This window comes from Gavia stellata, chromosome 10 (assembly GCF_030936135.1).
Source record: "Gavia stellata isolate bGavSte3 chromosome 10, bGavSte3.hap2, whole genome shotgun sequence".
NCBI classification, from domain to species: Eukaryota; Metazoa; Chordata; class Aves; order Gaviiformes; family Gaviidae; genus Gavia; species Gavia stellata.
Genome location: NC_082603.1, coordinates 29,449,589 through 29,471,399, shown reverse-complemented (window position 1 = coordinate 29,471,399; position 21,811 = coordinate 29,449,589). Strand labels below are relative to the sequence as shown.

Genomic DNA, 21,811 nt, shown 5'->3' with positions numbered 1-21,811 from the left:
TGACCTCTCTTTTGGGAGGATAACAGTTATACAATAACAAGCAGAGCTATCCACATGTACATTAGACCAGCTGAAAAACCAGGTTTTTTTCTTGGATGGTCAAACCTACAAGTTAACACATCCTTCTGGAACAGCCCTAGACAACTTTAACTTGCTTTTGTCAAAAACATTGAACACTCTAGAAATTCACCTTAAACATAAGAAAAAAAATCTCTGCTGTGAGGGTGGCCAAACACTGTCACAGGTTGCCCATAGATGTTGTGGAGGCTCCACCCTTGGAGATAATTCAAAACCCTACTGGACATGGTCTTGCTGACCCTGCTTGAGCAGAGGGTTAGAGACCTCCAGAAATTCCTTCCCACCTCAACCATTCTGTGATTATGTGAAAGGCACCTAAATATAAATCAAAGACCAAGGTGGGAACACAGACAAGAAATCAGATTAAGGTTAGCAACTACTACTTCTGACTTCTTCTGTGGCATATGCTGTAAAAGCGGCACCAAACAGTGATGCATCCCATCTCCGTGTGCCTTACAGACATGAGTATGGAGCACTGGGGCCCTGAGAGGGAGTGCTACAATATAATTTTTTTCTCAATACCTTCCTCCGTCACCAATTCCTCCAGATCTGCAGGTCTGTGAACCTGAGGGAGGAGAGAGAAAGCTGCCAGTCTCAGCAGGAGAAGGGAGGACAGAGAGGGAAGGAGCCCAGTGATTCCTGGGGTGTAGGAAGGCAGAGGATAAGAGACAGCAGGAGTAGTGAGAGCACACATGTTGCACGAAGCTCATAGCTTCTTGTTGAGGTAGGAAATATGTTTCAGAAAAAGTCTTCAGTCCAAGTGTAGAGTTGTCAACATGTCTATGAACATGCAGTTACATATTTCCAGGGTGATTGGTTTTGTTTTTTGAGGGGGATTTTTTTGAGGATGTAATTAAAGAGAAGTATAGACCTTTATCTAGAACATCTTTTTTTCTTTCAATGTTTATGTGAAGGGTTTGATCTAATACGTGTATATGCATTTATCCTTTAGGTCTTTCTGGATTCAAAGGAAGAGCTGGGTTTTCTTTAGAACGAAAAAGAACTGAAACCTACTTGAAAGGAAGTGGTAGATGTAGTTGGCTCATTGTTATCTTAAGCATTTCCCTTCTTTGTTGTGACGGAGATAAAGGAATAGGTGCTATGCATGAACATACATAACTCTCAAGCTCTGGTTGATGATTTTTTCTAATTAAATCATTCAATGCATGACAGAGTCTAACTCCAGCAAAAGGGGTTTTATTCTTGAAGGAATCCAACAGGCACCACTTTTGCAACACTGTCTTAGGTTATCTGCTGTTCTCACGCTGATCTTTTCCACCCTACTTCTCCTTAATGACAGCGGGTACAGTGGGCATCAAAACCACCATCCTTTGTGCATACAATTTTTTTAAGCTAAGTCTTTTAAAGAAGAAAGGCTCACACATCTGTGCTGCAGGTGCAGGTACATCTCCCTCTCCCTTTGAACAATTTTGGAGTATGTTGCTCAAATTCAACCACAATTGAAAAAGGCAACTGGTGACTGCTGTAGGAGAAAGTCGCGAATGACTGCCACTACTGAGGGCACAGCAGAGGGAAGGCAGCCACCGTAGTAGCTTTTAGCAGCAGGTGGCTTGTCAGTCAGCCACACATAGGTCTAGACTTCTTTGTATGATTATTTCTCCCCTATCAGAACTGCCCCAGGGAGTACAGTGCCCATATCTCACAGGAAAGGTGTGATGGGGGGCAGGTAGAGAAGGAGACGGTTAAAAAGCATGGGCTCCTCCTGCTTTATTAGTTCTTTGAGCAGCGAAAATATTCACACACACAGACATACAAAGATTTGTTTAAGTACACCCTAAAGTATTCAAGGCATTAATGAAAATCTGAAGCATCTTGTTCATTTCAATTGCTTCTCCACCCACATTCTTCATTGAATTAAAGGATATCCTACATGTGCTTTTGTTTCACTTATTCCCCAAAGATCACTTCATCACACACCAAGCAAGGATCTTCAGCATATTATAGTAACGTCTCAGTCATGCCATTCAGCATTATGATGTTCCTGGCACAGGGATGTTATTAAAGGATTGAAGAGATGAATAGACAGCAGATTTCCCCAGGGCAGCACATCAGAAAAAGGACGTCAAAAGAACCTGGCTCAAAATGCAGTGGGTATTACCGGCTTCTGGCAAATCCCACTCATTTCTGAACAGTAACACTGTCAGGCTGTGTTAGGGACATGTCCATCCTGGAACACCTCCATAAAACTATGTTTGCTTACCCAGTAAAAGCACCCCCATTTCAACACCCACCCTTCTAGTTGAAGACAGCATAATCTTCATTAATCAGAAATATATTGGGCCAAATCTAAATCCAATCTTACTCAAATCATTAGCAATATCCCAGAGCAAACATGGCACAGGCTCTGTAGCCATCAAAATTACCTTTGTTTTCTCTAGTCATTTTTCATGAACCCAACTGGATTGCCCTAGAAACACTGCAGATCTCTGAATGTGTGAATATCTCTTACAGGACGTGTAGGTTATCACATGTTACACGTCATCTTCACAGACCCCAACAGGATGACAGTCTGTGACAGGAAATTTTTTAAATTTCTATTTCCTGTTTCACCAAGAACCAGTTGGAATTTATTTACTTAAAGCTATTTTGAACCACAAGCAACAATTCTTGAGTAGGCATTGAGGAAGGAGAAGCACATATACTGACATGATGTCACCACCTGAATTATCACGCTGGGATATAAAAATACTTTGAAAAGCAGCATGGCCAAAATTACCATATCATTTAATTACAACCTATTTTCATGACAGGCCATCAGTTAATTAAGAGTGTCAAAATGCTGAATTGCCTCCAGCTTCTACATGCTTTGCAAATGACAAGGAAGTAATCTTTTTAAATAGCAACAGCTTAACTGAAAATGTAAAACCCATAGTGAAAAGCTTTGAAAAATGAGGCAGTCAGCTGAACTGACACGAAATTCCCCACACCATAAATTCACTAGGGAAGACAGTTATAACCTATTTAATTTGCTCTCTGAAGATCAGTCACATGATGATTTTTTTGTGTTCAAAACTATTTTTCTGAAATTGATATAATTTTAAGAGAGTTACAAAAAAGGAGCCTTAAGTGACTGTGGTCTGTGCAGCTATGCACATGGCCTGGCTCCAGCACTGGCACCTTCCCTCCAGACTGCTACAATACAGGCAAATGTGAAGCAAGAAAAGGCTTAGAGAAAGGGGGCTTTTTCCTTCAGAAATAAGTCACCTTCACCGATTCTCAAGTAACACATATGACCCTAGAGAAAATCTCTGTAGATCAAATGATGTTTGAATAAACTTGGAAAATGATGGGAATTGTTTTCCCCATTTATTACACCTGGCACCAAATCCCTTATTCTCTGTATAGGACAGTCATTTTAAATAAGTGATTTTACATAAATTATATAAGATAACGGTTTGATATAAATTGTAGCAAAGCAAAAGAAGAACCCAGTGGAAAGCAGACTGGATAGAAGACTCATGCCTGAACCAGCCATCAAAGAATAAGAACAGTGCCCAAATGTAGAATTAAGCCAAACATCTTGAAACCAAAATGAAAACAGTGCAGTCCCTCTCCCTCTTTCTCTCTTTGGTAACAAGGTGGTTCTTTTGTTGGACTGCCAGAAAGAAAAGGTTTTGTGGTTTTTTTTCCCTCCAAGGAAAAAAAGTGCTTAACACTGAAAAAAGCTTATGAGCAAACATCTCCCCCTATAGTTTGCAAAAAGCTGAGCACCTTAATAATAATGAAGAAAGTCTTGTCTCTTGGCTGTGTAAGGGAACCAAGCTAAAACTGAGCCAGAACTTTATGTGGTATGGAAACATGGAAATGCATACCCTAGGGAGAGTGCTTGGATAAAAAAGGATAAGGCTACAAGAAAGCAATCTGAGAATTCAGCAGAATTGCGGCAGGCTTATAGCTTCATGACTGTGGCAATGTTCAGGTGTTTAACAAATTAGGGGTTGGAGAAGAAGAGACTGAATTTCAAGATAATTTAGGTGTGGGACTAAGGGAATTTCGTTAGGCCTGTAAAACAGGCAAGGGACTTCAAATAGTAGGAAGAAATGAATGAGCTTCCTAAGCTGAGTTCAAAGTCCTCTTTATTACTGAAGACTTTGATCAAGGAAATATTTGAGCTTGGTAAAAATGCCATTTAGTACAACAGGCCATGAAAATGAAAACTGACCAGTAAACAAGAATGGTTCACTTCACCAGAATGAGAAATATCTCAAAGGAATTTTCACAAAATGGTGATTGTTCAGCAATTTTATGTCTATTTCAAAGGCAGTATGTGTTGGATGGATCCTGTTAGCAGTGTTCTCTCATGCTAGGACCCTATTGCTGTTTCTGTAAGGAAAAAGCCCCGAGCCCTGTAAATGCATTTTACTGCCATTTACAATTACTGAAAACCAGTTGTCATTAAATTGACTATACCTTAAATGATAAGCTGTACAGGGAAAGGGCCATCTTTTATTCTCTGTTTTTACAGAAAACAGTATAACAAGGAGCTAGCTTCCAACAAGGCCCATTACACAATATGATGATGCAACATTAATTGCACACTGTGTTCTCCCCCGAGCACTAGTTTCAGCATTTAACAGACAATTCTCGAGTCCAAGCATTAGCCCAACAGTGGCTGGAATGGCATTGGCGACACCCATTTCCACTAATGGTGGAAAATACCCCATCAGTGGCAGCTGCACTGGCTCAGCAAATGCTTCCGGTATCAGCCTGTGCTAGTCTCTCTATTCACGAAAACATACCTAAAATTCCCATTTTCCAGGTGTGGTGTTGAACATGGACTGGATGAGTCTGGAATCCTGCAGGCATTGACATATAGACACTAAATCACAGAAAAATTGAGTGAAAGCAGCAGTAACATCACTGGTGTTATGTAAAGATCTTGCTGAATACAAGGCGCTAATTATTCCAGGCAGGTTGTGCCCTCTTCCCTATCAGTTCATTTCTCTTTCACTAGTACTTATGAGGAAAAAAAAGCCAGACACACGCTCATCTTGATCATGTAATTTATTAAGTCAGCAGTGATTGCAAATGGAATCATTCAGTCTTACCGTCACAGACATACCCCACCACTAAATCCAATGGAAGTGCACATGGGTAGAGAGAACAGGGTCATGAGTACACACACTCCTTCCGCTTGTCCTATGAACTCGATGGCTCTGCTTGAACCTTCCTGTTCTCCTAGCAATATTTTCACTTCACAGCAGTGTGGCAACTCCCTGCTCAAGCAAAAGGACATTGCTTCACTGGGTGTAATTAAGCCTATAAAAATCCCCAGGCTCATTTATGCCTTGCTAAATCACATGATTGAGATTTCATGGAGTGCTATGAGTCAGAGCACTTGGGAAGCCCTGACCAGCTATTTCCTCAACATCTCAACAAGAGATGTCTGTAAGTTGGTCAGGTTTGTAACTCAGAAGTCATCAGCTGAATGTTTTGAGTTTGCTAAAAAAGGTTGTTACCCCATTTCAAATTGCCAGAACCTTTGCAAAGCAATTTGGACTACAATACAGGATTAAGCACAATGTTAGCCAATAGAATAGGGCACACTAAAATAATAGTACATACAGCAGGGAGCTGCTTTCTTTTTTTTGGGGGGAGGGGGGTGCTGAGAGAGGGGGGGGGGGGGGAAGAAAAAAGATCTTTGGCATCTTTGACATCTGTCCTTTACCTTGCTTTTACCAAATCAGAGAGACATTCTGAGTATAAAACCTGCAAATACTTTTGCTTTAACAGAATTACTTAACTATGGTAGTAACAACTGTTTAAGCTTGTTTTTATTGCACAAGTAGACAATGCATCTAATACTTTCCACAGCAATTTTTCATGGGACTGCTTACAAGGGTAGGACTAATTAAGGACAAGTATTTAATCACCTCTCTTTTACCTTGGCTTATCTAAAAGTTAACATGGAAGGACAAAAATTGAACCAAGGCACATCTCATACAAATTTTAACACAGATTAATGTCTCAACGGAGAAACTAACAATAAAAAGAATTTCTCATCATGTTTATTCAGTGCAGATGAAGTCTTGTTCTGAATAGCTACTAGTTCATTTGTTCTTTCCTGACAAATGCTGGCCATCCCAAACCATCATGAACCTGGGGACCCAAGCAGTTTGAAAGCATTAGCATACTGCAATGTCAGGCAGCCCAAATTCAACAGCTCTATTTCTCAGACAATACTCACAACAGCTACAGAGAAAGGAAGACGACAAAACTAGCAGTCACAAAGGAAGATGCACTTGATATACATTCCTGATGATGGTACTATGAGCCATTGAGAAAACGAGGCTATAAGACATCTAAACCTCTTATTACAGCTTACTGCAAACTCATGGAGCACTTGTGCAGATTAAAACCATAACAAGTATACGCATTTTTAATGGAAAAGTTTCCATCAGTTAAGATGCTAATGATGTATCTCTGCTTCTTCCCAAAGAAAAAGCAATCCTGTTCAAAGAAGTCATCAAGTTCTCAGTGACCCAGACTGTGCTATAAAAATCCTCTATAATTTAACAAAATCATCAGGATAGAACACCCATACCACTAGAAACAATAGCTAGATTATCCCTTCAAATTTGACTACAGCCTTTAAAAGAAAAAGAGTGGATGGAATATTTTTATGGAAAACCCATTTCAAGGTTCTCAGGAGAACTGAGCTGGAAAATCACCATGTAATGGGATAAACTATTACAATTTCAGTGCTGGAAGTGGCCAACGTGGTTTCTCAGTGCACGCTGCCAACGAAAGCAACTCTGCAACTCAAAGGGCAAGAGAAGAGGTAGAGGTAATAATATCTCTGTGTTTAAAAGTTAATAATTTACAACATAGAAATCACATGGCTGAGAGAAAGGTGATGTAGAAAAGACTATAAAAATGTAACACATTCCCTGTTTTTCAGAAAACTGACATCACTTTTTTGTCTTTTTTGACTTTTTTGTCAAAATAGAAGTCTCAGCAAAATACTCAAACATCCAGCAGGAGATTATGTCTTTCAGGCAAGCTGAGGAAGCAAGCTGTGGGAAACTTCAGACAGACAGGGGAAGAAATCCTTATTCAAAGTAAAAATTATTTTAGGATCTATTTGCTTTCTTTCAGAAACATGCAAAAATGCAAGCCATCGCTAATTACAGCTGCCACTCACACAGAGCAAACAAGAGTCTCCAGCAATAGAACAAACGTTTCAAAATGAACAGAGAAGAAACTTTAGTTGCATCATTACTCCTCAGAGACTGTAAAAATACTGTAAGCAAGTTACAGCTATTTTCAATTAAACACCATGTGTAAAAACCATTTGAAACCAGATCTTGTCACAAAAACAGGAATTCCTTATTAAAGTTCACTTTGGAAGTTATTTACTGAGATTTTCAGTGAAAAAGAACCTGCAGCATGAATCAAAACATCAACAGCTTGCCCCCCCCAAAAAAATAAAATCCACTGTTTGCTGGATAAGAAGAGACATGCAAAATGGGCTCAAGGGGAAGGCTGTGTTGGGGTGCCACGCAGCTGCAGAGCAGTGGGATGGCTGGGTCAGAGGGTGGCTGCGGTAACAGCACACTGGAGTCACATGCTGCAGCTTTTCAGCCCACGGTGCAGGTAATGCCTATGCCTCGCAAGGCATAGTGAACCCTTATTTCATAATTAAAAACTTTTAAAAACAAGCTGCAAGTTACAGTATCTGATCAGTCGCCCAAGGCATCAATATGGCAAATCCTTCCCTTCTTCCCAAACTCAGTATGACCCTGGCAGCAGCAACGCAAGTTCCCCTATACTGTCTTGCCAAGACAAGCCTCAGAAGCAGAGCACACAGCAGCAGGGTTAAAGGGCCAGTTCAGTCTGCAAGGCTGGTTTGCATGATGGTCATCTCTACCAAGCCTGCCCAGAAGTACTGCATGCAAATGCTCTCCTTTTGAAGGGAGGTTACCATTTATTTTACAGAAATTTAAAGCTAGCTAGCAGGTGGTAAGGCAAAGACAACCGACATGGGCCCCAAAGCTACTGCTTCCTCTGCAGGCACCTGCTCATGCAGAATGAACTACGGGACCTGCAGGTTCAAACACTGCCACCGCAGCTCAGGATGCAGTTTCACGAGCTGGCTAAGCCAACCAAAGCAAGGTGTCAGCAAGAGGAACAGTCAAGCTTTTAGCATGTGCCAGTACTACTACACACAACTGCATGGTCAGACTTCACAGCAAGGTGAGCTGAAAACCATCTGAAAAATAAACTTTAAAGTGAGTCATCTACAAACAAGTTGAGCAAGCTGATCCAGCTGACCTCAGACATCAGCTACTACTGCTGGTGCTTGGGAAAGCAAAGGAAGGGGAATACTTTCTCCCTTGGCGGCAGGGAAGCCTGCAATTGGTGAAGGCCTTTTAGGGAACTTCATTCTTGATGTGCAAAGGTCTGGTATCCCACTGACAATCTGTTGAGATTTTAAGTATTCACTTACCTATGTCTGGCAATAATTTGCATTGCTTGGAAATTTCCAGCTTCACACATGGCCTCAAAAATCAGAGCTGATGTTCCTGAAATGTAGTTTGCGCCACATTTCCCAATGTCTGTAGAGAGCTGGTCACACGGCACTGGCTCTTCTTTGTCAGCTAAGTTGCATTAGACAGAATCTAAAAATACATTAAATACTTTCTAATATTACTTTGACATAAGCAGTTACTGTAGCTGCCGCAAGGATGTTGCAAGAAAGGGCAAGAGGTCACATAACTCCTTTTACTCAGCTGGGATATGTGCACTGAAAGGTGAAAAGGCCTTGGAATATAATTTTTTTGTTTCAATATTTGCCTTAGCATTGATGCTTTATCAAAAATACCAGAAACAACTTCAAGAACTCAAATGAGCAGATAATCTCCTTTTACTCCAAGGAGGCAACTAATTTAGCATAGTTACCAAATCCATCTGCAATGCAAAGTTCAAGGAAACACCACCTAATATTTGAGAATCTGACAGATACCAGGTTGCAAAGAAAAAATTGTGCCCGAGCAAGCTGTGGGTCTGTTGTTTAGCAGGAGGGTGTTTCATAGTACTGACAGCCCACTAAATAGTATGCATTTATCATGTAGAAGTAAAGTAGCTTTTTGTATAATTTGCACAGATGTAGCTCTTTTCTCTCAAGTATCCAGGTTTTGTGTTCATTGATTTACATACCACATACTTATAGGAGGTAGAGCAGTACTACTGAAATAAAGGCAAACCAAGGCACTGGAAGATGTACGAGTTTGTTTTTTCTTGCCAAATACACAATGCCAGAGTCCAAAATGAAAGCCCAGTTCCCAGTAATCCTGCTCTAGATATCAACCCAAGCTGCCACCCAAACATACCAAGACAGCCAATTTTACAATCAGTCTTCACTTGCTCTGCTTGGCTACCTGAATCCTTCATTGACACTGCAGCCCTCATGTTTCTGAATAAATCAATGAAGTTGTTCAGTGACTGCAAACTGGTCAGGGGGGGGAGGATAAAAAAACCCCATAAAATTGCTTGATGGGAAAGCAAACAGTTGAACGTGAATAACCATTCCCTGTACTTGTGCTGTCATTTCTGTAAAGTTGCTATAGCTAGTGTTGTGATGTGCTTCTGTTCTGCATCATTTCATTTGCTCAAGTACAAAACATGAATCACTTAATTAGCGTGATCCTGATATTCAGAACAATCTGTCTGTTCACTTTGCTGAACAAACCAGCAGTGTCTTAAAATAATAAAAAAAGAGACTAATCTTAAGGGCCAGTGGAAGAATTTACTCATCTTCACCTACAGGACAGTTTGCTCAGCCCCTCTGTACATCCCTACTGGCTGGGGCAGCGCAGTCTGATTCCAGGGAAGCTTAGAAGAATCCTTCCTGGGATACTTCTCAGTAGAGGCATGAATTCATCTCTTACATCTAGCACAGATTTACTGTGCTGTTATCAATTCCTCAATTCCTTCCTCTTAACAGCAATACACTGGTCAACCAATATACTGCTCAGTAATTAAATAATCTGTAAGACCTCCAGTGCTCATTTTGTACACACCAAATCCAAAACATTATTTGTGAATATCCTGGCAGAAGGGAGCTCATAGCAACTCCTAGCTCCCAGGGAAGTGGACAAATACTAGTGAATTATCAACATATTTCAGAACTTCAGTAGCAGTTCTAAATTCATCCTTATCATTTTTGTGCACTCTTCAAATATTCCTACATAAGTTAAAAAGTTCACCTGTACCTATTTTTTTTTCCCAAGGTCTGCATTGTATGTTAAATGTTCTTTTTATATCAACTCCTTCCACCCTACCAACATCCTTAGCTGCAAATTTATTTTGTTACTGAGTGCTGCATGAGAAATCCCTTACCAGCACTCAGTACCAAGTCTCCAGCATCACTGACTGTACTGTAATCTCTGCCATCCATCATACATGAGCTTTTTTTTTTTGCATAGAGCAAATGGACCACAACTGCAGGTTTTTACAGACTTGCTCTCCTGCCTGAGAGAAGCCAGCCAGCCCCAGATTTCCCATCCATAGACCAGGGAACTACACAGATCTACTAGCAAGCAGGGCAGGAAGACTAGTATTTGCCATCTTACGCATTTGCCAAGTTCTCAATTCTTTGGTCTTCACCAATTCAGCTTTGATTCTCTCACATACAATCCAAGAGATGTTTCAACTGACTTTCTGCTCTATCTTCCTATTTTCAAATCACTGCTAAGTTCTTTAATATGTCAGCATCCTTACCATTATCTTTAATATGTCAGTGTTTCAGTAGTGAGCAAGTAAGCTCAAAAGCTTCAGAAGTACAGTGGTTATCCTGCTTCAAGCCAAGCAAAGAACATTTTAATGTTCACCTTCACGTGGGGAGTTTTTATTGTACCAACACTCCCCAAAACTACTTTTAGTAACTTTGCATTTCCATCAACATGTACAAACACTGTTTGAGTTATACCATCAACAAATATGAAGAAAAAGAGCTTTTCCCACAACAGCCTTGATGGGTTACTTTTAATTAAAATCAAGTTTAATGACTGATAAGCTCTAGTATTTCCAGCAGCAAATCATAAGTGGTTGACTGTTTCCAAATACAGTGAAAAAACTCAAGATAATATAACTACATAAGCTAGCATATTTAGTTAGTTTACTGGTTGTCAAACATAGGAAAAAGTGAGAGTTTAACATGTAAATTGTCATGACCAAGAGCAAAAATTAAATTAGTATTTTTTAGGAATCAGAAAGTTCAACTATATAAACTTACGGAATCGTTGTTTCCAATGCTTAATCTCTCACAAAATTACTTTTGACATACTTCCTACAACAGAAACCAATGAGCACAGATTTTCAGTATCTGTTTTGTATTTAGGGGGAGGGGATGTCCCATACATAAACTCAGTTGCTACTTCAAAACGTTCTTCACTCATGCCCTTAAGCAAACTGAAGAACAATGCAAATACCTGTTTCCCAATATACTTCATTTGCTCTTTGAGCTTGCAGAGGCAGCAAAAAGTAATACAGTGTGCCTGCGCACAAATTAATGAAGACATCTCTTCCTTATAAACCGAACAAATGCATCTGCAGCTGATTTAAGACTAGCCATACAACAAACCAGTTTCATTCAATGCTGCAGGCAAAACAGGAGAGTGGGTATATGGGAGTGCGAAATCCTAAAGCTCTAACGGGATCCCCCCTAGTCCTGCACGTATCTTCCTCAGTCACTGTCAGCAAGGACATAGCACTGTTTCAAACAGCTGCTGCATCCACCTGTCATTCCTCAGCTAGTGCTGGTGGGAGGAGGCAACAACACACAAGAGGGAGCATTTCCTCTTTTGTACTGTTATTTTATTTTGTAGTAAGATCCATGTAGTATATAAAATATAACAGGAAAAACTGAACAAAGCCTATAAAATAAATTGAGGAGTTCAGATGATGAACCACTACAGCTCTGCTTTCGTGGTTTTATGATGATGTCACCAGACCTCATGTACTGTTTACCTTGTACTTTTACAGTTCTCTAGCATATGAGCCTACAGAAAAAGCTGATATGTTCCAATTAAGCCATAGTTAAGTGACAGATGTAGAGGAAAAAACGGCTTTCTTAAGCCACAGCTGCCCCTGACACAGGTTACAATGATGTCTAACTATACCATAATGCACATTACATCAAGAACCTTGAGAGAGCCTCTGAGAAAACGGATTCACATTAAGCATTTTAAAGAAAGGTCATAAATACTGCACTGTACCAACAGTACCTCCCAATGTCCTCCTTATGCCTGAGGAGCATTTGTGGTTTTTAAGAAGCTACTACATAGATGACACCAAACCTAGAGGTAGGTTATAGGCAAAGGTAAGTTACAGGCAAAAAAAAATCCCTTTAGAGCTAGTCATTGCACAAACTGCCCAGCAGGAGGCAAGGCAAAATGTCAACAACTCTTTCCTCCCACCCTAAACATTGCTCACATGGTGCATTTAATTCCTAGTGCCACAAGAATGACAGTGGATCATCAGCTGCTAGTAAATGCAGTCATGCCAAGAGAACAGCTTGAAGTTATTCAAGCAAAAATCTGTTACTGTGCAAAACTGGTGCACTGGACTGTTACCAACTAGACCTCCAAATTTAGGAAGCAACCTGATGGTAGAGAACCAAGGTGTTTGTTTTCGACATGGGAAATACTCTACATAATCAATAGGAGAACATACTGCTAAGTCTACATGGAAGGAGTCATACATCAGCTTGTCTCAAAAGGTTACAGAGACAAGAAAGAAAGTTGAAAAGGGTTAAAAAAAGCACACTTCTGAGACTAAGTTTTCTTTTTTAAAAAGTTACAGTACCAAATAAGCTGGTAAAACAGCTTGTCTTAGGTATCATCTGGGATCAATACAAGGTTGAGAACAATTACGGTGTATATTCCAACAGGGATGAGAAACACATCTGCAAGTACAATAGTTAACAGCAAATTAACCCAAGTTTTAATGGTGTAATGCCTCCAGGTCACAAAGTGTGGACAAAATTTTCATCTTAACTACCTTCTGTGCACTATTTGGTGATAATCAAAAAGTAACAATGCTGAAGATTCATTTTATTTCTACTTCCAAAGGAAAAGGGGAAAAGGTTAAATAAGTGTTCTCCAATTTGTTCTCCACTATATGTACACCCACACACATACACACGCACATGCACACACCCCTCAAACTGCATTGACATTTCCTTTTGACCAAAAGAGTAGATCCTGGGAGTAAGTGCAAAATGCAAAATCAACTGACAGAAAATGCTGAACAAACAGCATCATAAAAATACAAAATATTTATATTACTGAACTATTAACAGATGATGTTCTCTGTTTCTTTAAAACTTTGGAACCACATAGCTGATTTCTTAAATCTAGTCCATGCCAGCTTCCAGAACTATTAATGATTTAGTTAGCTTCATTCTTTGATGCTTCATCAAAGTTTTCTACGAGATCTGAAAGAGATGAAGATATTTAATACAGCAATGCCCAGTAACATTACCTTCATAAGTTTAATGAAAATGCATATTATAGGAAAGGTTAAGTAGTTCTTAACTAAAGTCATGTTCACCATTTATTAAGGGCAGACTTCAAAGGGCTTTAGAAAGTAGGGTTTGTTTGAACATACACAAAGAACTAGAAACACAGGAACACTCGTAACAGTGGAAGTTCTACCACGAAGTGATTAAGATCTGATTTTCAGAGGTGATCTACTAGCTGCAGTTGAGTCTTAAGCCAACAGCATTCTTTAAAGAATGCCTGAAGTTAGGCACCCATTAACTGCTGTACTCCAGGAAACACAAATTTTTGGAGAACTGAATTTTTATGCAAGGTCACAAAGAAATAAACCAGTGCCACAGAATGAGGAATTGAACCTCTGGGTCCAGCAGTTTGTTTTTTTTAGCTAATACACCACACTGATGGATAAAGAAGAATGTGGTGATTGATAGACAGTTATTGACAAATTAACAACTTAAAATACTTACTTATTGAGAAACTTCCAGACACTGACATAAGCTTTGTTTCTTCTACTACAGAAATAAAAATCTCCATCCCAGACTCTGATTTAAAGACCACCTGATGACTATGTTAATTATGTCATTTTGCAGCCCTAAAACCCTATTTGGATACTTAGATCACCTGTTCAACCTCCCTGAAAGTATTTTAATCTATTTTCACTTACAAATTAAGCAATTTGCACAAGATAAACCTTGTTTCAAAAGCTGGAATCCAAAGTCATCCACATTTTAATGCTGCCCAGTATACAATGACTCCTTATCAAGTGAGAAGTATAATCACATCAAAAGCTAAGTATTTAAATGCATTAATTGTAATATTTATACATTAAATGGACATATAAGTGTGTATGTGCCTACCTGGGACATCATCATCTTCTTCATCAATATCTTCAGATTTGGGTGCTTTACTATCCAACACTATAAAAAGAAATTTGGTGCTGAGTTCTATTTATACAGGATTAGAGACAACCACACAACAAAATAAAACCCATAACATACACATGAAAAAAGCAAGTATTTCTCCAACCCCCAGTAGGGACTAACACACAAATAACTGGGTATCAACAGTAATCAGCATGACCAAAAGGTCTACTTGTCAACATTCTTATAGCCATTTTCAAATGCTTAGGGGTATTAAGACAGAGCTAGCAAAAGATCAAATGATACAGAAATCCCCAGCATGACTAAATCATCTAACTGAAGCCATGTGTTTCAATGCAACAATAATGTTGTACCAATCAGGGACCAACATATCACATGATTCAATTACCAAGGGGCCACAACTAGGAAAAATATTTCCATATCAAGGGTGCTGCATCAAACCTAGTCTTCTGTAAGTAATGAAGTTGGAACATGCTACAAGTAATCTAGAGAAACACAAGAACTTAAAAAAATAGAAGAAAGCATTTCTTCTCATTGGTCTGTACTATCTAAAGAAAGTGTAGTAAGTATCTACTGGTACTGAGGTTGTATCAAAGAAATATGCTTATGATGATCCACCTTTCTAAATTTTGAAAGGTATTTTACATATTAGTAAACTTAGAAGAAGGAAAAATAAACCCTTTACTTTCAATTAAACTCTGAACATTACATCAATAATTTTAACATCTTCTATATTTCAAAGGAATAACTATTTGTTGAAACCATTAGAACAGGTAATGTATTTTCCACTTCCAAACACAGACAATTGCAACATGTCCAATTACAGTCTTTTTAATGGCCATAACAGTCTGAACAGTATAAATATGAAACCCCAAATTTTTTCAATGTCTAAATTCAACGGGGCTTGATATCAGGTAGTTTTTGGCAATAGACAACATGAAACACGAACTCTGATACGGCTACTTATAACAAAAAGTGTACCTGTTCTGCAGTCTAAGAAAGCTTTTACAAATTCATACCAAAGTCAACAGACTGATTACTTGCAAGCCTTACAGTACTCTCGTATTCTAATTTCATAACATTCACCATTAAGAATAAATTTCCATCTATTCTTAAATGACAAACGTGCTTAGGGAGAATACTTGAGACATCTACAAAACATGCTACAGTCCTTCCCCAAGAAGGGTATTCTAAAAGGGATTCCCCCCAGACTCCGTTTTTTAACTGTAAAATTACAGTAATAGTTATACCACATATAATGTTATACAACACACCATGCACCCGTAATTTTTAATGTGATTACTTTTCTACTCACTTTAAAACTTCATTTTTTTTCATTTTTAATCAAATCTTTTATTTTGAATTAATTTTTAAAAAGTCTTTGTTTAATTCCAAAGGGAATTATAGAGTAGAAGATAAAGAACATGCTTCTTTCTCTATATCCACAATAGAAAAGTTTTGTATGAACAAAGAAAACAGAATCAATTCCCTGACAAAAATAACCTGCTAAGTTTTTTCAAGTAAAAATGTGAACTTACTTTCCTAAGTATTTTGTCAAATGCAGTTGTACACCTGGAATCACAGCATGCCTGACTTTCCAGATTTTTTTTTTTTTAAAATCAGGGCCCACCTGTATAGAATCTTGACTCAACAAGAAAAAAATAAGTTTTTTCCCCACCCACTATGTTTTCACAACAGTGGCAAATAAAAGCACAACTGCTGTTGATCAGTTTTTAAGTCACACATGCTGTTGTTAAATTTGGGTTAAAACTTTTAATACTTCATATGTTCTTTAAATCAGTGATGAAAGATTCCAGAAAGACCTACCTTGTCTTGGGAATTGTTCAGCTAACTTCCTGAGACTTGTTAAGCTGTCAGCACCAAGCTGGCTTAAGATGCCTGGAAGCATTTCTGTGATCGGTTTAGCCTCTGCATGACCAGTAATTGCAAAAGTGTTAGCAGAAAGGGAAGCTTGAACCTTGGGGTTGTTGAAGTGAATAACTGTTCCATCATCTTTTATCATGTTCACCTGTTTAAATATATTAATAACATTTACCAAAATGCTGCAGCATCTTGTTGAACAAGCATGATAAATTATTAATTCAAATTAGATTTAAAATATTTTTTTAAAATTACAAAACTAGCTCTCTTCCTAGAGAATAATAAAACCATGATAAAAGCATCTGGAATTAACACCACCTAAACTGAAACTAAAATATGAGTTAATGATAAAATATGGGTTCATAAATTCTACCTTTTCATATAGTATGTAAGAGCTATGGTTCCTTCATAAAATACACTTATCTAAGTAATAAATATGCAAGGATTGTATGTTATCATACAGTTCATGTATATTTTTAACAAATGCAAAAAACATACATAGGTTATTAGACTGTAAGACAAAAAAATTAGTATCAGGAATGTCTATAAAAAAAGACCCAAAACCTTCAGCTCCGTGGTAACTCTTTACAAACTAAAAGCTCTAAGAGAAAAGCCTTGCCACATCAGTTTAAAACATTGCCATTCACAGCTATCTGTGTCACCTATCAGGAAAACTTTACTGTTTCTGCAGCAGAATTGTTCAAGGCACAAGATTCACAATCTGGCCTACTTGCTGAAGCTGCCCAAGGCAAGGATGCTTCATGCACATATACAGACAGAACTGGAAGTTTATGTACCAACTGCACTTAGAACAGGCTTCTATGCCTTCCTAATCTTAAAAGAGTCAACGTGGAATTATTAAGTACATCATACAGTGATCCTGCTCTCTTCCTCTTCCCTGGTCTTCTGAATCACCAAGAATTAGGGTTTACAGCCAGTAGAGCAGCCTGCTTTGCTCCTACTGTCAAAGTTTATATTGGCCTATTTGCATGGAGTTTATGTTTTTTTTTTAACTTAAAGGGAGACAGAATAGAAAGTTCAAAAGGTTTTTCTTCTGGGCATGGCTAAGCTATGGTTATGTGGAAAATAAGTTTATTACTACCGTTTGGTTGGATGGGTAGAACTCTCTTCCTTTTTTCAGACAAAATTGTGACAAAACTCAAGCATTGTTTTTAGTAGCAGTTACAGGGAAAAAAACAGAAATTTGGGAACTAGAGAAGAGATTGAAAATATATGAACATGTAAGTTATCAATCTTCACACAGCAGCAGAGTTCAAAATATGTTTTTAACAGGAAAACCAGGTGTGTTGCTTTCCTGCAAAACTAAAGGATGTCCTGTCCTTTGCACACAGGGAAATGTTAAAGGCTTCAAGCACGGTTGTCCTCTTACTTAAAAGCCTCTTTTAAAAATCACACAGATGAGCTACTAATGTCTGACTCAACATTACTAGCCTTCCCAAGCTCTTCTAGCTACCAAGGTCAACCAACTTGTGTCCACCTGAATAGAACAACACACTGCAATTATGTACCTAGCTATCAAGGAGAAGCATGTTGCATTATCTTCCTTCACATCAAGACATTTAAATATATAGTAACTGTGTCTGAATAAAGATCTTGTGCTCTGTGTAAAAAAAAACCACCAAAACAAGTGTCTTTCTTTGGGTTTGTATAGCACAGCATATACATACCAAGCTTAAGAAAACAGACAAATTGAAGTGTTTCTGTAGCAGAGGTATGAAAACTTACAGGCAAACCAGGCTTCTACACTGAATCTGTATTTGCCTTTGGAAGAGAGGTATGCAATGTGACCTCTGCAGGTACCTTACAATCCTGCTTAATTTAATTAATCACAGATTAAATATTATGATTCTTTAATCAAGTACTACAGTAATATTGAGTTCATGATGAAGGAACACGTCCTCCTCCCACATATGAGCATCACTCTCTACAGTGTCATGGAAAACGTCAGTGTTTCAGTTCATATTTTATACATGTAAAATAGAGGTATTCAAGGAATATCCAAAACCTTTATACTCCCACTTACATTAACACAGAAGCTGGTTCTGTGGAGCCTTTGCTGTGTTGTAAGAAATGTCATCTCCTGTGACTACCACAAACAAATCTGGCAATTCTCATGCAGTAAAAGGACCTAATTTTGATAATACAGACTCACAAGTTCTTACACCAGGTATTTTTAAGCTTTTCTTTACATTCTGCACCACATAACTCTTTCTTTAGATGTGCCTGCATCGTACATGTATGTTTACTGCTCTTCTCTTTAGAGCAGGTAATCAAGTTCACGAAGTTGAGAATCAAGAGAAGTTTTGTTCTGCAATGACTGCAAGACACATACATGACAAACTACTTACTAGCTTCTAAAATCACCATCTGGCCAGCAGAACTTTCTCCCTTCTTTCTCTAGGTATGTATGCACTAATGTAAATGAGACAACAATCAAATAACTTTACCTATCAGTAACCAATCATGTAAGTTTTTGAGGGGAAGAGAAACTGTTGATAAAAAAACCACCACCACCAAAACAACACAGTGAATTTAATTTCAAATAAGAAACACTTATTTATCACTATACCTCTTCAATGCCAGCAATGTTATTTACTGCCAGCTTTTTGAGAGAACTCTGAAGTTTTTTGTCATCAGCTGTAGCTGTTCTGTGCACCACCTTCTTCTTTCTGCGAGCTGTTCCCTGGAAAAGAATCAAGAGACAACAGTCAGCTACGCTCAAAATCTCGCAACACTTTAATTTTGAAAGTCATATTGCACTCTAAGCAATGTATCTCTTATATTACAAGAAAGCTCTGTAGTCGAAAACGCTTCTCAACTTATTTCCTTTCACCTAAAGCTTTAGCTGTCAGTCTCAATTTTAAGCTTTTTCTTAAGTGTAGAATACAAAAAACACAAACAGCAGCAGTATTTTCCCTTCCTACAAGCCAGATTATAAAAATACTATTTACTATTAAGCAATATATAAGAAAGTTTCCCCAATAACTTTATTTTTTCCAAGATGAAGCACAAATACAGCTATTTAAAAAGGTCACACTTTTGTAACCAAGTATTTAACATTTTAAAATTGTTCCTCAGAGAGCAATTTTGGAATTTCTACTCTGCAAACTTTTGTACAACCCCGCCTATGGTTAGGAGATCAACACCCACAGTGAACAAACTACATGCTTCTTTTTTTTGTCATACTAGCTACCTGCTGGCTCAGAGAAAAAAAAACAGCTCAATGCAGAGTCAGATAAGCCCTGGAGCTGGCACAAAGGAAAGAACTCCACAACTGGGAAAAGAGAAAGGCAGAACTGGAAAAACCAACAGGTAAGCATAGCTTGAGCTTTCACAGGTCATAAGAAGTCACTGAATTAAAAAGAAAGCTTACACACTGGAAACTACTCATCTAGCAGTTGTGAACTGAAAGAAAATTACATTTCAGGTAGCAGTACTACGATCCCCATCACACAAAAACTGTATTTTTCAAGCCTCAGAAGCATGTAACTTTTTACCCTCCTATGAGCTAAAGCCTATGTTTTGAAATACAAAATTTCAGATGTGTTTCTCCTTCAACCCATAAATTACAGAAAACAGTACATCTCTGATGGTTTTCTTACCTTTCCTCCTATTCGGACCTGTGCTTGAAGCTTGGCCAATTTTTCTTGGTTCATAGTGCTATGTCTAAAGAATAAGAATGAGATACAAATACAAGTTAACCATCAAAATATTACGAAAAAAATTTCACAGCCCATTTTAAAAATACTATTAAAACTGCAGCAGGTTTTTAAACTTACAGAAAATTCACCAAAACAGTGCATCAAAAACACATAAACAAAAAGCTTTAAAGCCACACCACCTAAATAATACAAAATGGTCCAGCAGCAGTCTGTTTAGCTGAAGCATCTGTACCACGATGAGGCAAATCAACAGGACATTTGATTTTGCATCAGTCTGAGGTACTAACTGTAAATTTCCAAGTGTGCCAGTTTACTGTTGGAACCATTTGCCTGAACTACTGACTCAGAACAGACCAAAATCAGCACATATAGCACAACCGTTTCTAGGAAAACACCTTTAACAGGGCCCAGGGAGATACTCATCGCTAGACTACCTTGAATACTATTTCCAAATAATGAATCTCTGATACTTTTAACTAATAAACCAGCTCCAAAATCAGTAAAGTTCATGTCTTGGCAGATTTTCTATATGAAACTCTGGCAGCTATTCATCCAATTCAATGACTGGGAAGTTAGTTAGTCAAGTGGCTTCTCCAACAGGTCAGGTGGGATCTTTAAAAGCTGGAAGACCTGAAAATCTGTAATAGGTGGAAAAACGCCTCAAGCCTTCCAACACAAGGCAGGCATTCCGCTACTCCGCCCCAAGAAGTCATCAGTGACCCCCTGAACGAAGAGGAAACCCATTCTGCATTTGCACTGTGCCGGGGAAGGGGAGACGGTGCTCCCTCAGGCAGACGAGACCGCGGCAAGGCCGCAGCACCGCCGGGAGAATCACCACACGCAGAGGGACGCCGCCGGGTAGGCGGGAGAAGGGACTCAGGCTAGCAGGGCGGCCCGCAGGCCACCCCAAAGCACGGGGAACGCGAGGGGAATCAATGCCTCATCCCTCGGGAGCCAGGACAAGCCCACCCGACCGGGGCACCGCGGCCCCACGGGAGAGCCGTGGGCCACCCGAGCCAGGGCAGAGCCCACCACACCGCGTCCCGGCGGACGGCCTCGCTCCCCCGTCCTCTCCTCGGGGGACAGCCGGCGCCCGCGGCCCCACCACGGCCCAGCGCGGCGGACGGGACGGCACCGAGCTGCCGCGGCGCCCCGCCCAGCCCGCGCCGGGAGGCGGCAGGGGAAGGGGGGCGGGGGGGGCATGCCGGCAGAGCGGTGCCGACGGGCGCGGCGAAGGTCTCACCTGAATCCGGCGGACGCTCCGCAGCCCAACACGCGGTAAGAACAAGATGGCGGCCCAAGGAAGGAAAGAGAGGCGCACAGAGAAAGGAAGCTTCGCGCCACGTGATAGCGCCAAGCCGCCCGCGGATTGGCGGCGCCCCGGAGTCATATTTGCATAGCAGCAGGGGCGGGGGCGCGGAAGGCGTGCGCGCGGCGCGCGGAGCCTCCTGGGAGTTGTAGTCTCTGGGGACGGGCAGGGACCGATGCCCCAGGGCAGGGACCGATGCCGGGTAACCCAAACCCGGGACGCGGCGGCTCCAAACGTGTCACGACGCACTTGTCAGCGCGCTCTGCCCCTTGGCGCGAACACTCCTTCATACACGAGTGCTTGCGGTCGGTTTTACCTTCCCAAACAGCTAGGCAACTCTTAAGAGCAGCGGGACAAAAGGGTTTATTTGGGAGGAGAAAATAACGCCGGAACCCACCCCTCGCTGCCTGCTCCCGCCGGGGTAACCCTTGATTTTGTTCAGGGGAGTAACCGGGG

At 39.8% G+C, this 21,811-nt stretch overlaps 1 protein-coding gene across 1 annotated transcript; it reads right to left on the bottom strand.

Annotated features, from left to right (window-relative positions):
• Positions 1–11,077: 11,077 nt before the first annotated feature.
• Positions 11,078–21,356, bottom strand: BTF3L4 (basic transcription factor 3 like 4). The gene is made up of 6 exons (XM_059821761.1): positions 21,290–21,356; positions 19,987–20,050; positions 18,954–19,067; positions 16,310–16,511; positions 14,459–14,518; positions 11,078–13,537 (listed from the first exon to the last, which is right to left on the bottom strand). Exons 2-6 carry the CDS (start codon positions 20,038–20,040, stop codon positions 13,491–13,493), a joined length of 477 nt encoding a protein of 158 aa, XP_059677744.1. The 5' UTR covers positions 20,041–20,050; positions 21,290–21,356; the 3' UTR covers positions 11,078–13,490.
• Positions 21,357–21,811: the final 455 nt, after the last annotated feature.

Excerpts from the sequence above, each read along its gene's own strand:
- BTF3L4 (XM_059821761.1), bottom strand. The coding sequence starts at position 20,040 with ATGAACCAAGAAAAATTGGCCAAGCTTCAAGCACAGGTCCGAATAGGA. Across the intron at positions 14,519-16,309 it reads TGAACAATTCCCAAGACAAG|TGTTGGATAGTAAAGCACCC; the intron begins GTAGGTCTTTCT and ends TTCTTTTTATAG. Across the intron at positions 13,538-14,458 it reads AGAAGATGATGATGTCCCAG|ATCTCGTAGAAAACTTTGAT; the intron begins GTAGGCACATAC and ends CATCTCTTTCAG.